Source organism: Sceloporus undulatus, chromosome 3, assembly GCF_019175285.1.
Source record: "Sceloporus undulatus isolate JIND9_A2432 ecotype Alabama chromosome 3, SceUnd_v1.1, whole genome shotgun sequence".
NCBI lineage: Eukaryota > Metazoa > Chordata > Lepidosauria > Squamata > Phrynosomatidae > Sceloporus > Sceloporus undulatus.
The window spans coordinates 263661803-263678362 of record NC_056524.1 but is presented as its reverse complement, the minus strand read 5'-3'; the positions used below and the strand labels follow the sequence as shown (position 1 = coordinate 263678362).

Here is a 16560-nt window from a genome sequence, read left to right as displayed (position 1 = left end):
CATGCTGGAAGACTTACAAATGCCTAGAGAAGTAGGTCAACTTCTGGCAGAGTTGTGCTGGAAGACCTAGAGATTCTTAGAGGTAACATATTAATCAACCACAAATAATCAAATCCTCAAAAGTGAAAAGCGTAAATGTGAAGGGTTGACTATATTTAAAAGCAAATGACTCAACCTTTATAGCAGGCTGGATGTCCCTTCAAAACTGAAAATTTATAGTCTGAGTTAGAGTGGATAGCATAACAGCTGGTGCTCTTACCCAAGTCACTTCCGTTACTTTTAAGTAGTGTTGTTAATTGTCATTAATACAAATTCAGCCCTACAGCTATGGCAGTTTACAACTCAGAAAACAACACTCTGTTACATTATCTGTTACAAGATAAAGTACTCTTGAAAAAGGATTTCTGGTTCAAAAAATATGAAAAAGGACATTCTGAAGCTGCTCTGGGATCAATAGGATGCTAACAGAGCCAAAAAATACACAGCCAGACAGCATAAAGTAGCTGGTTACCCAGTCCTGCTGCCTGCTTTCCCTACTTTAAAGCAGTATGATCACATCTTTTCACAGCTCTGAAGGTTTTAAAAGGGAGCAAATTTTACACACTGCAAACCATTCTGACCTATCAGAAAGTTTGAAAGCAACACTCACATACCAAAGCAAATTCATCCACGTGAATTCTTGTTTTTTCTATTTCTCCACTGCTACTGCGAGGAAGAATAATAGAGTCTGCTCCTTTGGTGAATAAGAGTTTGTCCCCTGTAAAAGAATAGTTTTAAAGGGAAAAAAAAACACCACAATTTATAATAAATCTGTAATTAGTGATAACCCTTTCAGCTGTCAGCAGTGTCCCTATTAACCAAACTGTTTCAGGACTTTCTGCTTAAAACAATTTCAGCTTACCTGATGGACTTTCTACAATTACACTCATTCTTCTGCGATCTGCATCAAACTCCAAAACATGTAGCAATTTGTACCTTTAAGATGGGAAAAAGGGCCATTGTCATAGCATGTACTGAATAAATGGAAGTTCAACATGACAACATGATTATTTGTTAAAGCGATTATTGGAATGATTTTCACTGTTTTAACTCTTGTGATATTTTAATGGTTACATTATCTGATTTGTTTTTAATATGTATGTAATAATAAAATATGTTTTTATGATATGTGCTAGTTGCCTACAATACTATTTTAAGTGGAAAGGCAGGGTAAAACTTAAATAAATAAAATTCATAGGATCGTGAAGGCTGCAAGAGCAAGTTGAATGCCTACTCCTGCTCATGGGTTATCATTGATGAGCTGCTGTAGTTTTAAGAACAAAAACTGAACTCTCTCTGCATAGTGAAATATAATGGGTGAATTCTAGGAAACAGGCATACCTCTGAGCCATGTTCACCAAACTATTGCAGAGAAGTCCAAAACAGACTGCAGAAATAATCCAGTTTGATATTGCTTTAACTCCCCTGGCTCAATGCTAGGGAATTCTGGGAACTGTAGTTTTGTGAGACATTTGGCTTTCTCTGTCAGAGAGCTCTGGTGCCATAATAAGCTACAATTCACAGGATTCCCTAGCACTGAGCCAGGGCTGTTACTGAGGTCTCAAACTAGATTATTTCTACAGTGGACCAAAGATTCATCAAACACTTGCTGGTAGACAGGGACATAGGAGACTGTACAGTGTCATACAAGTTGCTATTTACTTATTTGAAATACTAGGGAATGGAAATGTTTTGGATTTTGGAATATTTGCATATACATAACAAGACATCTTCTTGAACAACAAAGGGTAGGACAAGATAGCCCTTAAGATACCTTACAACATTACAATTCTATGCTTGAAATCATCTGGTACTGTATGTTTTACGTGTTACTGTTTTCTGTGCAATATTTTATACACAATATTTTGTTAATAATTTTGTGCATAAAACATTTGTATATGCTAAACCATCAGAAATCAAAGGTGTTGCTGTCTCAGCCACTCATGTGGACAATTTTAGAGTATTTTGGATTTCAGAATTCTAGATAAAGGAGACTTAACCTGTGGATAGAATCCCTCTCTAAAAGCTCTTCGCTCTTATCTTGTCTGTGTTGCTTATTTGTGGAACTACCTTACCTCTGGGGAGTCATTTTACAGGTACAGTAATTTTTTCTTTGCATCTTAATAGGATTTATCACTAGAAAAATGGAATGCCTACTAAACACATTTTAAAGGCTGTAACACTGTCAGCAATTCAAGAAGTTCACATCTATGACAGACGTGAAATCACTGCATTTTCAAGCAATCACATTAAGCAACAATGTGTTAGGCAAAGTTACTGAATTAAAAATGATGATTTTCAGTCTGAGATCAGAGGTAAGTCAAATAACACAGCTATGATGCTAATGTTGCAGCCAGATTTGCCTTAAAATAAATTTCAACAGGGAGAAATGTAAGGTACTGCAGTTAGGGTGGAAAAATGAAATGCACAGATAAAGGATGGGCAACACCTGGCTGAATGAGACTATGTGTGAAAGGGATCTGGGAGTCCAAGTGGACCACAAGTTGAAAATGAGTCAACAGTGCGATGCTGCAGCTAACAAGGCCAATGCAATTTTAGGCTGCATCAATAGAAGTATAGTGTCTAGATCAAGGAAAGTAATAGTGCCACTATATTCTGTTCTGGTCAGGCCCCACCTGGGCTGTTGTGTCCAGTTCTGGGCACCACAGTTCAAGAGGGATGTGGAGAAACTGGAGTGTGTCCAAAGGCGGGAGACTAAAATGGTGAAGGGCCTGGAAACCATGCCCTATGAGGAACAACTTAGGGAGCTGGGTATGTTTAGCCTGGAGAAGAGAAGGTTAAGATACGACAGCCTTGTTTAAATATTTGAAAGGATGTCATATTGAGGAGGGAGCAAGCTTATTTTCTGCTGCTCCAGAGACTAGGACCCGGAACAATGGATGCAAACTACAGGAAAAGAGATTCCACCTCAACATTAGGAGGACCTTCCTGACAGCAAGGGCTGTTCGACAGTGGAACAAACTCCCTCGGAGAGTGGTGGAGTCTCCTTCTTTGGAGATCTTTAAGTAGAGGCTGGATGGCCATCTGTCGGGGATGATTTGATTGAGATTTCCTACATGGCAGGGAGTTGGACTGGATGGTCTTTGTGGTCTCTTCCAACTCTATGATTCTATGATTCTATAATTCTATAATCCACTTTTGTGATCATGGACAATGCACTGTAACTTGAGTAGAATACTGGAATCAGGACTAGGAGACAGGAGTTTGAGCTGTTACTATTTTCTACATTATAAATTTGAGGGACATAGTTACAGCCATCCTACCCCACAGGTCTACTATAGTGAAAAATAGATAATATTGCATGTACTTGATCCAGAAAGAGGTAGTAGTTTGAGTGTTGGACCAGGATCTGAATCCTTGCTTGGCCATGGAAAACCATTGGGTGACTCTAGGCAAGCTCAGCCTCAGAGGAAGGCAAAGCCAAATCCCCTTAACAACTAGAATAACAGCAACAGCAACAAGAAACATACATACATCTTGTCTGTGTTGCTTATTTGTTTCTTGGAGGACAAAATGGGATATTCACTGGTAAATAAGAGGATATATGATATACAAGTCAAATTAATGTCCTTTCTAGGTCAGCTCACAGGGCCTTAGGTGGAGGGCCTTCTCACACAATAGTAATTTCTCATAGAGAAATGTATACAAGGAAATATAGAACCAAATGTCTCACACTAATCCACCACATATTACGTAACACATTTGATTGCACATCAGAAGGTTAGGCTAGGTGATCCTTGGGATATCTTACAACCTTATAATTCTATGCTTGAAATCTTCTGATGTGTTATAGATGTTACTGTTTTCTGCCTTATATATCTGAGGGACATAATAAATACTTCACGTTGACACGTGTCCTGTGTATGTAAAATTATTTTATCTGTTTTCATTATATTTCATATCACAATTTCTCAGTTAAGGTCTTCTCAACTTTACTTTACAGGATGTTAGGTAAGAAATAAATATGCATAGTATTAATACACTTTTCATTTTTACCTTTCTGGCTTTCCACAGCTCTTAAGCTCCATACTTTCTGTACTTGCTCCAGTAAACACAACACCTGCCCTAAAAATTTGAAAGAAAATTTAGTTAACAATTAAAAAAAACAAAAACAAAAAACCTACACTGCTTCCCAACAGAAGTTCATTATTTCCTGGAAAATTAAGATCACTGTACAAGGAAGTAGTGCCTTCAGACAAAGAACAGATCTCCCTTCCACAAGAAGCAGGGCTGGTCCCCTCCTTGCGTGCCTTTCGTTGGCAAGTGAAAACAGCTTTATTCAAGCAGGGTTTTAATGTATAATCATGGAGCGGCATGGCTATTTGTTATATAGGGTGGGTATCATGGTTTTAGTGTGGTTTTAATATTTGTAGTTTTATATTGTTTTTAGATGAGATTTTAATTGTTTTATTGCAATACATTTTTAGAATTTTATTTATGAGCCATAGCAGTTAAAGTGGCATCACATTGCATTAATTCTGCAGTGTAGATTAGACTTTTAAGTCAACTCTCCAATTCCCAGAATGGGAACTTATCTCCTTGCACTCTTGGATGTTGTATATATTGCAGGGTCAGTATCCACATGCTTGATGCCTCTGACAAAAGTTGGAGCATGGAATATTCTCACTGAGGATTCCAGCCAATCATGTCCTCTTTGAGAATACTCTATTCATTTTGCCTTCTTTTCATTGTCCCATGCCCCTTCCATTATCTCCAGGCAGGTATTCAACAGTCTGCAGTATAGCACATGAGTCTCAGGCCTCACTGAACTAATTAGGTGTACTGCCCCTTTTTTAGCGGGGAGGGGGAACTCCACAAAATCTGAGGCTCCTCTGAAAATGCCGACACTTCCTTCTTACTAGCATTTTGGCTACAGCTCTGCTAGCATTCACAGATGAATTTGACATTAGAGGGAGTAATACTGCAATGTTTTTCTAACTGAAGGCTGTAAGATACTTGAAGCAATATTAATACAGTACCAATGATGCTGCACCTCCTCCATTTCACTATGCATAGGAGAAAGTGGTTTCTTGAGCAGATAAAGCCAGAAATTTCTCTGGAAGCAAAGATGATTAAAATAAAGCTGTCGTACTTTGGCCACATCATGTGAAGGCATGACTCATTAGAAAAGATAATGCTAGGAAAAGTGGAGGACAGTAAACAGAGAAGGAGACTGCATACCAGATGTACTCAATTAGAGAGATCACAGGCATGAATCTACATGACCTAAGTAGAGCAGTGGAGGATAGGGGGGCTTGGAGATGTCTCAACCATGAGTCAGGGACAACAACAACAAAGGAGCTATAAAGAAGTGTTCCTACTGCCTGCTAGAAAACCACAGCATTACAATGGTAAGAGGTTAGCAAGACTTTCATGAGTTAAAACAGAAAACACAGGAAAGTTATTTGATCATCACCTTCCTTCTATCCCACATCTCTAGAACATTTCCAAACCTGAACTAAAGATGCAAGATTGCAGTGGTTGGTGCGAGAGATAAACCAATACATTGTGGATTGGGTCTTCTGCCTCACAGAGAATGGCTCATCCAGTGTTGCCATTTCTGTTGCCAGAGCAATGCACAGAATCTGAGTTTTTAATCCTTACCTGCAGGCAGCTTCAACTAAAGCCTTTTCATCTGGTGAAGAGGCATAGTACTCCAGCTGACATGATATGCCATTGCCACGACGAGGACTGCTACATGTGCCATCAGTCTGGTCATTATTAATCTGCACTGTATGACAAAGACAAACAGCTTTCAAGAAAAGTTCTTCCTCTTGCGTCTGTTTTAAAAAAAAGACAAAACACTGAATTAAAAAAATAAACTCAGTTTTTCATGCAATTTTACTCTTCACTAATGAAATAAATTACTACTACTACAACACACACATCTGTCCATCTGCAGAACTCAGTACTATAACTATGATGAACAAATAATATCTAGATAAATAACAAATCCTTTCTCTTCAAAATCCTAAAATCAGGGCCTAAATACAAGTGGCGGGTGCCAACTATACATTTTACTCAATAAATGAAAATCTAAGAAAAAATAGAGTAGTATTAATCATGAGGAGAGAATTAGTAAAAGTAGTCAGGGCATACAATGCAAAGCCTGACCAAATAATAGCAGTAAGACTTCCAGGAAAACCTATCAATATAACCACAATCCATGTTCATACTCCAACTACAGAAGCAGAACAGGAAGAAATTGAAAGATTCTATACTAGAGTCCTGGAGGAAATTGATTGCACACCAGGGAGGGAATGTTCATAATCACAGGTGACTGGAAAGCAAAATCAGAACAAAGCAGAAGCGCACACTGCTGAAGAATTAGGCCTTAGGATGAAGAAACAAAGGAGGAGAGCAACTTATCAATTCTATGAGGCCAACAATTTGTCCACTGCAAACACATTCTTCAGGCAACCAAAGAGATGACTCTATACAAATAAATGGGTCAAAAAACAAAACAAAACAAAACAACAACAACAATCTAGAACACTCCCTAGAAGCCAGAATGACAAAATTAAGGCTAATGTACTTTGGCCATATCATGAGACAGCATGACTCATTAAAAATGTTGACAATGCTGGATAAAGTGGGAGGCAATGAGAACAGAGGGAGACCACTGTTGCAATTGTTCCAGCTAAACTCCACAGCATAATATAAATTTAACAGGGATTAAGCCCTACTGAGAACCAGTGTGGCGAGGAGTTCAGGGTTCAATTCCCTATTCTCCCATGGATCACCCTGGGTGAGTCACACACTCTCATCCTCAGAAAATTTCCATGAATTGGAAATGACTTGAAGGTGAACAACAACAACAACAGTTTCAATTTTTATTTCTTTCATTTTCCTGGATTGGCCATGGAGCACTGGAAAGTGTACGCAGAGCCCTACACTTGCAGGGAACCCTTGAAACGAATACTTGAAAAACATCCCTTTGAATTTAGGGCCTGCTTCCTACAAAGCATGCATGCTATCTGGATGTTAGTGTAATTAATACAATCAGTTCATTCTCAAAAGTGGTCTACCATCTATTCCAGGGGAAATCTTTCAAGAACTATTCAGTTTCTATTGGTAAATTTTGCAATACAGTCCTCTTGAAGTATGCTAAAATAGGTGATTACATAAGGGTTTCCATTAGAGGCAGGAAGAATGCAGCCTTTCAGATGTTGTTGGCCTACAAATTCTATAAACCCTAGCCACCATAAGGCAATTAAGAAAAATAATGGGAGCTGCAATCCACTTACACAAGGAGGGATACAGATCACCCACTCTGGCTCTAAATCAATTTTAATTAAAAAAAATTGTACCAGGCCAGGCCGTATTCCATCTGGAACATCCTCAATCAGTCCTTCTGGAACCAGTTTGCCATTGACTTCTTGGTACTTGATACCATTAATGGAACATTCCCGAAACTGCATCACATTTTCAGTTAAGGTACCAGTTTTATCTGTAAACACATACTCCACCTAGGGTAAGGTGAAAAATGGTGTGAGCCAAATAGGTTTAACAACATTAAAACTAAAATGACTCCTCCCCACTATGGGCTGTAGGATACAAATAAAATCCCATTATATAGCAATACTTTCAGTGAAACTCCTGGGTTTCTCACAGAATTAGCCCCAATATCTCAGTCATTAAATTGGACAGATTTATACCATGTGTCCCACAACTTAACTCACCAACATGCACCAAGGTAAGTCAAGTATCAAGACAATGAGATTCAGCACGTCACATTAATTATACAAAATAAGCATCTATGTGCTATTCATGTAGATTCTATATGAACTAATAGAACTGCTTTGGGCTGAGTGAGACCACTGGCCCTTGTAGTACAGTACTGTCCCCTCCAACTAGGAGGGTTCTTCTAAGTAAGTCTTTAGTAATGTCCTTCCCCCAGCAGCTGCTGGCTAAGCAGGTGCTTTTAACTTGAGATACTAGGAGGCCTCACTGCACACAGTATGATTGGCTGATGAATTGCACCTTCCTTTATCTGTTAAGTTCACAAATCTTCTTCTGCCTCTACAAATCACAGAGAGGATCAAAGTGCTGCTAAAAATCCAACTGAAGCCTATTTGTTTCAAAGACCTAAACCATTTTAAAAACTTAAGAGAGAAAATTGCTTTTACTGTTGTTAATAAAAGAGACTCTCAGAATGTACAGTGGACCCTTGGTTTATGCTGGAGTTCCAGGACCACCACTGGATACCAAGTCCCATTATATACAATGGGCTGGTAGAATGACAAAATCAAGGTTTCCTTTCTGAATTGTCTTTTTTTTTGGGGGGGGGGGGGGGGGGATATTTGAATCCAGGGATGCAGAATCCGGATGTAGAATGCATACAAAGGGCCGCCTGTATCTCTTCTATGGTTTTTTGAAATATATATCACCTTGACTACAGATGCTGTTTCAGATTATATAGACAATAATTGCAATACAGCATTTTGTTCAACCACAATCACAAACCGCTTCCTGCAGGCACTAAAAAACCTTCCAATACAAATTTTGTTCAATTAAAACAAATATTGTTATTGTATTTATTTCATTTATATCACAGACCACCCCCAGCCCCAATATCACAAGTGCTATATATAGTTTTTGCCTTGGTGCATTTCACTGTGGTATGACTGTGATTGTCATACCATCCCCAAAGAGAGTGTGATCTCTAAGTGGGGATTTAAATCTCTATGTTCTAACAATTATACTGGACTGGGTTTGCAAATGTACATGTCTATAGCAGTAGCAGTAAGAATGAATGAGATATTGATAAGAATGAAAACTCATTTGGGGGGGGGACATTATCTAATCATTTAAAAAAACACATAACCATTTTATACCTGTCCCAGCTCCTCATTGAGGTCTGAAGTATTTACTTGTGCCTTCTGATTTGTTTCTTCATGATACAGATCAAGATCCCAACCAATAAAAAAAGATCCAAGAAATTTCTGCATCTCAACAGTCACATAAAGTGAAATGGGTATAATAAAGTTGTAAAGTACCAGGAAAGCAAGGAAATCTGAAATAAAGCTCAAGATCTGAGAGAGGAAAAGAAAAAGTATTATCAAACTAAAAGTGAAACACACACATTCAAGAATGTATAATTATTGATACAAAAAGGTGATCATACATATTGTGCTCACAACCTGCAGTTGTGATGGCTTCTTCTAAATTAGTCAACAATGTCTTGTGATTGAAGAATGTGTCTCCTTCAAAAGGCCGAAACCTTGAGATTTAAACTGGAATGGGTGTCTTACTACCACAAGATATGCTACATTTTAATCCTATCCTTTTCCCAATGAGTTCAGGATGAGCACTTTTTACAGATGTAGTTATTATTTATTATCCCACAGCTATCTAGTATGCTCTGGGTTACTGTAGAATCCTTTTCTACTAGAAACCAGACAGACAGCAACATGAATCGGGTTAGTATTTATACAGTTTGGTACCCAATAAACTATTAGTGATCAATATAAGGACCCATGAATGCCTATAAAGATGAGCTGATTCCTGGACCTATGGAATCTTCATTGTCAGATACTGATCCTACTACTTCTCTTGCTACAAAAGCAGTAGAAGTAGTTTCTGAGCAAGTAACTGTGCCAGCACTGCCATGTCCCTTCAGCAGTAGGCAATGCAGTCTAGATAAACTATTAAAATCCTAAGAAAGCACAGGGATAATTTTTGCTGCCTCCTAGCCCCCTGAATGCCAGGAGATGCAGCAATAACAGCACAGCAGCTGGACAGTCCACACAAAGCAAAAAGGCACCATCATATTGTTGTAGTATTACCAAGTAGTATTTCACATGCATGGGGGAAGAGAAAACGTAAAGTGGAAGCTAGGGAGGATGGCCTTGAACGTCACTTGGGAGAAAGACAGGGTAAGAAATCCTTCCCGTGAATGAGTGTGATAGGGCACTGTGATAAAGTTAAATGTTTTACACATGAGGCACATAGGAAAATGCAGTGTTGATAAGGGAAAAGAAACAGTGCAGTATGGCATTAAAGATTATAAAAGAGAAAAAGGATGAAGGATGTCCTAAAAGGAAGGGAAGAAGGGCCTAAAAAGTTGAGGCCCAAGAGATGGAATAAATGAAATAAAACACATACAAGGATAATATCAATTTTCAATCTTGGATAACAGACACTCAGTTGTGACTTATCATCCGCTCTGAAAAACAGCACAGTGGCAAGGAACCCAGGATACTGTGATCTTCAAAACTTTGGTTGCAAACTTGAACATATATCATGAAACCTGGAACCAACCCCTCTCACTCCATTGACAATCCCTGGGGAATAAAACCTATATTTCAAAACATACAGAATTTAACACATTACCTTACTGCTATTTCTTTCATGATCAGTGAGCTGGTTATACCAAGGTTCATGCCACTTTTCCTCAGACTGCCAAGCATATTTCAATATTGTACTCACAATGGCTTCAACAAGGAGGATTATTAGATAGATAATCAAAAAGAAATTCATAGACCTGTAAATTTAATGCACAAATATGCATATAAGTGAAATTGCTCTATGCAAAGGCTCCACTGGCAGAAACTGAAATGAGCATTAGCACCTCCCAATATTAATACCCATATAGCTCTTCAAAAACACCCCCCAATTCATGTCTGTGAGTGAGGAAATATCAACAGTAATTAGCAGTCAGAGTAATTTCAGATGCAAACCAATATCCTTCACATCAGATACAACAGAAGATAATTGCCTAGGACAAAATACTGATAGTAGCTACAACTATTGCAAGAATATGACCTATTTTCACAAGTAATTTGAATTCTTTGGTTACAAACTTAAACCTTTCTACAGAAGATTTTTAGCCAGAAATGTTTTGCATTTTTGCTACTTTCAGCCAAATGGCAGGTCATTATGACACTGCTTGTTGTTGTGGTGATAGTGGTGGACTTTCAAGTCATTTGTAACTTACAGTGACCCTAAGGCAGTGGTCTTCAAACTGTGCTCTTTAAGGGATTTTGGACTTTATCTGCCAGAATCCCAGACTATTGGCAAACACAACTGAGGCTTCTGGGAGCCGAAATCCAAAATCTCTTAAAGGGCACAGTTTGGGGATCACTGCCCTAAGGCAAACCTATCATGGGGTTTTCTTAGCAAGATTTGTTCACAGGGGAGTTTGTCTTTGCCTTCCTGAGGCTGAGAATGCAAGACTTGCTCAAGGTCACCTAGGACGTTTCCATGGCTGAGCAGGTGTTTGAACCCTGTTCTTCAGAGTCATAGTCCAATGTTCAAACCACAACATTACACTGGCACTCAACATAATATTGACATGTCCTCATTCCTTGGTTGCAGAATATAATTTCTCTTTTCTGCAAGAGAGAACAGATGCAAAATCAGCAGGAGAATTAGCTATGCTTGGGGTTTGGAAAGATGTTACGGCTATAGATGGGCTGTTTTATTAGGTAGGAGTTGATGGCAGAGAAAATGGCATCCTCTCTTTAAAAGCGCTGATGGATTAATAGGTAAGGAGGGGTGTATTTAGTGTCAACTGGGCTATAGACCACTTCAAATACAGACAACTCAATTCTTGTGTTATTTTCCAAAACGATGTTGTAGAATATATGGTCAAATTTCTAGGTATCAAGTTTGTGACTTGCTCTAGGTCACCCAGTGGGTTTTATGGTCAAGTGGGGAACTAAACCCTGATTTCCAGAGTTCTAGTCCAACACTCAAACCACTACACCACATTGGTTCTCAGTACAGGCTACTAGATCTTTTAACAAGCCACTGCAACTGACAATTGGCTGAAATGCTGCATGCACATCCCCTTCTCCACTGCCATTCCCTTCTCCTTTTGTGTCATGTCTTTTTAGATTGTAAGCCTGAGGGCAGGGAACTGTCTAATTAACCATTTGTAAGCTGTTCTGAGAGACTTTGTGGTTGAAGAGCAGGGTATAAATACTCCAAATAAATAAATAAATACTTTTCTACTGCTGATCGTTTCTGTGATTTGCTCTTATAATTTAATGCCATCTTAGTTTCCATTCCTGTATATACTGCAACACCTAGGAAAAACAAAACACAAAACAATTTTTAGCATTTAGTGGTTACAGCACAAGCTGGTAAAAAGAAGGACGTTTATTTTATCGTGACTGCCAGAACAAAGCTGTAGTAAAAGGCACTAGATTTTAGCAATATTATTACAACAAACAGTGACTTTGGAACTGTAGCACCTGCAAGTTTATATTGTATACTAGCACAGATTTGACACTCAAGACAACAGGGGAGGTGGAATTCCTTGAGCACCATATTAAATTGCAGCTACTACATTTTTATTTTCTGAATTAAAACAAAATTCAGACAAAAAAGATGTTTCACAAACTGCAGCTCCTATAATCCCTCAGCTAAGGCTGACAGGAATGACAGGTGAACAACACCTAGAGGACCAGACTGCCCACCCCTGCTCTGTATTCTCTTGTGAAAAGTTAAGAATTGTTGTGCAACTGATAAAGTATAATTAATGAAACTGAACTACAAACCAAAAATTTCTTTTGTGTTTTTTAATCTTGCTCCACGAAGTAAAAGACTTTCGGGTCCAAGTGGTCTGAAAAAGGAATAAGATCAATGTTTATGACTTAATATAAGAAACCACAACAGTGTCTATTTTCTTTAAATGTCTAGGTCATCAAATTTAAAAGACAGATGAAATTATTTGTACCATCTAAAGATATACTAGTGGAATAAAATGGCTCATTCTTTCTCTGACAGCAACTGAAACAGAATCTAAAATTACGTAAGTAAGGATACACAGTTTAAAAATAGGGGGTTTCTTATTTTCATGAAAAGTGAAAGATAATTCGTGATAGACTATGCAGAAGACCAGTGTGGCATAGTGGTTTGAGTGTTGGACTGTGATTCTGAAGACCAGGATTTGAATAACAGCTCAGTCATGGAAACCTACTGGGTGACCTTGGGTAAGTCAGACGTTCTCAGCCTCAGAGTAAGACAATGGTTAAACCCACTCTGAACAAATTTTGCCAAGAAAATCCTAAGATAGGTTTGCTTTAGAACTGCCATAAGTTGAAAATAACCTGAAGGCACACAACAACAACAACACTACCTTTTATGGACTTCTAAATCCACATGGTTATACAGAATCTTTTGCACAGACACAGTTGCTAGAAAGCAACAGTAGGAGAGAACTATTCTTTTCAGACCTTGCTTTTTGGCCTCCTAGAAGCATCTGGTTGGCTTTAGCCAACCTTTGATCTCATAGGGCTCTTGTGTTGTAATTCTACTGTATACACTGAAGAACAATTTAAGTTGTTAACTGAAACCAAGCAAAATAAATTCGTACACATATATCTAAACTTTTTTTGTAATGCTTTAGTCTAATTCTTCGCATCGATAGTATCTCAATGCACTGTTCATACAAGTGTACTGTTGTTTTTATTTGCTTTGCTTTTTCTATTATTATTATTATTATTATTATTATTATTATTATTATTATTATTTTATTTATACAGTATAGTTCTGTAGATTTACATCTGTAGAGTTAGATTTTCTAGTAATATATTTACCTTATTTGTTCTCAACATTCACTTATAACCAAAACATAAGGGTTCGATTGCCAGGCAATTCAAACTGCAATTTCCTCTTGCAACGAGGTTGCTAGACTTGTAAAAGGAGACTTCCCTACCACTTCTGATGAGCCCAACTCTTACAAGTTACACTTTTAAAACAAATACACCTGAGATCCTTAAAGACACTACAGATATAGTGGATACTACTGTCTTTGTTGTGTGCATTCAAGTCGTCTCTGACTTATGGTGACTCTATTACAGTTTTCTTGGCAATATTTCTCCAGAGGCAATTTGCCACTGCCTTCCCCTGAGGCTGAGAGCATGTGACTTGCCCAAGGTCACCCAGTGGGTTTCACTGTCATGCTGGGAATCAAACCCTGGCCTCCAGAGATACTATATCAAGATTTAAACAGATGTTCAAGAGCCAGCAGAGGAAAGGATAGCAAATTGATGTCTCAAGTCAAATAAAGCTGTTGCCAAGGAGGGTCCCATACCCCACTGAGCCAAATATCACTCCAGAGAAAATAATATGAGGGAGAACTCTGCAGAATCATTACATGTCACTGTTGATTAGTCTCTCACAAGTGACTGAGCAGGAAAAACAGGATGTCTAGAATAAATAGGAGAACTGAACATTCTGTGTGCTGCTAAAGTGCTAATTCATGGTAAATACTTAGTGAAAACAGATTCTATAAGAAATGTTGTGGGGAGCACCAAACCTTATAATAATTTAATGAATTAATTTAGGGGTTGGGGCCTCTAAGAAAGCCCAAAATAATGAAGGATTGACTCTGGGGAGGGAGAAAGACACTTTCTTAGAGGATTGACAGGATTATGAATTTTATCAGCAGCAAATAAAAGCTGGTTTCGCAAGTCACATCAGTCTAAACTGGTCAAGCTGGTAGCTGACAATTCACAGAATCACCAAAAGCAGGAGCAAGTCACAGCCTGCAGACACCTTTTCACAATTTAAGCCATTTCTGCTATAACTTGTCACCTATTTAGTTCACAGAAATTAATCCTCTACCAGATGAAGAGTATTCCAGCACTTGAAGGCAGTGTTCACTTGCCATCCCCAAATAAGGGAAAATGAAAATAAGAGAAAATTATTTTGGAAAGACCAGCGTATGGCAAGCAGGAACTGGAGGCATTAAATATATTCCATTGCAAATATTTAAACTCTCTGTTCCCTGACCATCTTCGTAGTTGATGCAGAGACAGAAACAATAACACAATAAATTTTAATAGTAATACACTGCCTCCATCAAGATGCTATTTCTGTTTGTTTCTACCAAAGGTCCCAGATTCAATCCCTGTCATCTCCAGATAGACTGGGAAAAACGACAGTTTAAATCCTTTGAGAGGTCAGTGTTTACAGTACTGAACTAGATGTTCAAGAGGCTGAATCTGTATAAGCCAACATCCTATCAAATGCCTTAAAAGAAAAATTCCTGAAACCTGTGCGAAAGTCAGGCTGATGTGGTTTTCTGTAAAAGAAACCAAGTCAAGATACCACCAGATAAACAGATATTCTCTGGCAAGCAGGAGGTAAGGGAGGGAGAGGAAGGAAGACAACGTTACGGTGAAGAAACATTCAAGCCATATAACATATATAATGGATTAAAAACTTTATTGAAATCAAGATATACTACATCCACAACATTCCCCTCATCAACCAAGCTTACAACTATAAAAAGTGAGATAAGATTAGTCTGACATGACTTGTTTTTGAGAAACCCATGTTGACTTTTAGTAATCAAAACATTCCTTTCTAAGTGCTTGCAGACTGTGTGTTTAATGATCTGCTCTAGAATCTTTCCCAGTACAGTCTGCCCTTTCTTTATGCAGGGGATCCATTCTGGACTCTCCTGCATAAAGGGAAATCCGCCTATGCTTGAACCCCATTTAAATGAATGGGGCTCATACTTGCGGTAATGCAGCAGGGCGCATGCCCCATTATCCCTTATGGGACGAGTTGCACCTTCTCCCAGCGTGGCTTTCAGCATATGCTGACAGCCGTGTAAAGCATGCCCGTGTATGACGCAGGTGCACTGTATGGGTATCAGGTTGACTGGGTGACAGTTATTTGGGGCTTCTTTTTCCCTCTTTGCAAAGATGGGGACATTTGTCCTCCTCCAGACTGCCTTGGACCTATCTGTAAACAGTTCCCAAAGCACTTATTTTGGTGGGACCTAACTTTTTGCAAGTACTGCCAAACAGGGACTCAGCATTCAATTCTTAACTAAACATGAATAGCCATTTGCAATTGTTTTTTTAAAGAAGTGTATTAACATTAGAATACTGGAACAGTAAATAAAATAACTGCTTGTTGAATTCAGCCACCATTATGAAACTCCAATTCATGATATCCATGTACTTTACTTTCCTCATCCACAATGCCTGAGAAACTTGAATCCCCAAAAGTTAGTAGCAGTCTAAACATCTGAGTTACATGCAGATGTTTTGTGATGTAAAAGGTAAAGGTAGTCCTTTGACATGACTGTCCAATTGTAACCGATTATAGAGGGTGGTGCTCATCTCAATTTCTAAGCCGAAGAGCCAGCTTTGTCCGAAGACTGCTCTGGTGGTCATGTGGCGTGACTGCACCAAACACTGTTACCTTCCCACTCAGAAGTGGTACCTATCTACAGTGGTACCCCGGGTTACGAAATTAATTCGTTCCGCGGTTAATTTCGTAACCCGAAATACCTTCGTAAGCCGAATTCCCATAGGCGCTAATGGAAAAATAGCTCTCTGCTGCCCTCCGGTGGCGGAAAATAGCGCCGCGGTTTTTTTCGTAACCCGAAGAAACCTTCGTAAGCCGAAGCAATAAATCCCTATGGGATTTTTTCGTATCCCGAAAAATTCGTAACCCGGCGCATTCGTATCCCGGGGTACCACTGTATCTACTTGCATTTGCATGCTTTCGAACTGCCAGGTTGGCAGAAGC

The 16560-nt window shown here is 38.7% G+C and overlaps 1 protein-coding gene across 9 annotated transcripts in view; it reads right to left on the bottom strand.

The window, feature by feature from the left end:
- Positions 1 to 16560, bottom strand: part of ATP11B (ATPase phospholipid transporting 11B (putative)) — a 125431-nt gene that overhangs the window by 51600 nt on the left and 57271 nt on the right. For all 9 annotated transcript variants that reach the window (XM_042456218.1, XM_042456219.1, XM_042456222.1 and 6 more), the window contains exons 9-17: positions 12567 to 12631; positions 12011 to 12092; positions 10396 to 10546; positions 8898 to 9095; positions 7371 to 7529; positions 5665 to 5840; positions 4057 to 4125; positions 902 to 975; positions 654 to 757 (exon numbers count right to left, since the gene is read on the bottom strand). In XM_042456218.1, coding sequence (XP_042312152.1) covers positions 654 to 757; positions 902 to 975; positions 4057 to 4125; positions 5665 to 5840; positions 7371 to 7529; positions 8898 to 9095; positions 10396 to 10546; positions 12011 to 12092; positions 12567 to 12631 — 1078 coding nt within the window. The remainder of the gene's footprint in view (positions 1 to 653; positions 758 to 901; positions 976 to 4056; positions 4126 to 5664; positions 5841 to 7370; positions 7530 to 8897; positions 9096 to 10395; positions 10547 to 12010; positions 12093 to 12566; positions 12632 to 16560) is intronic.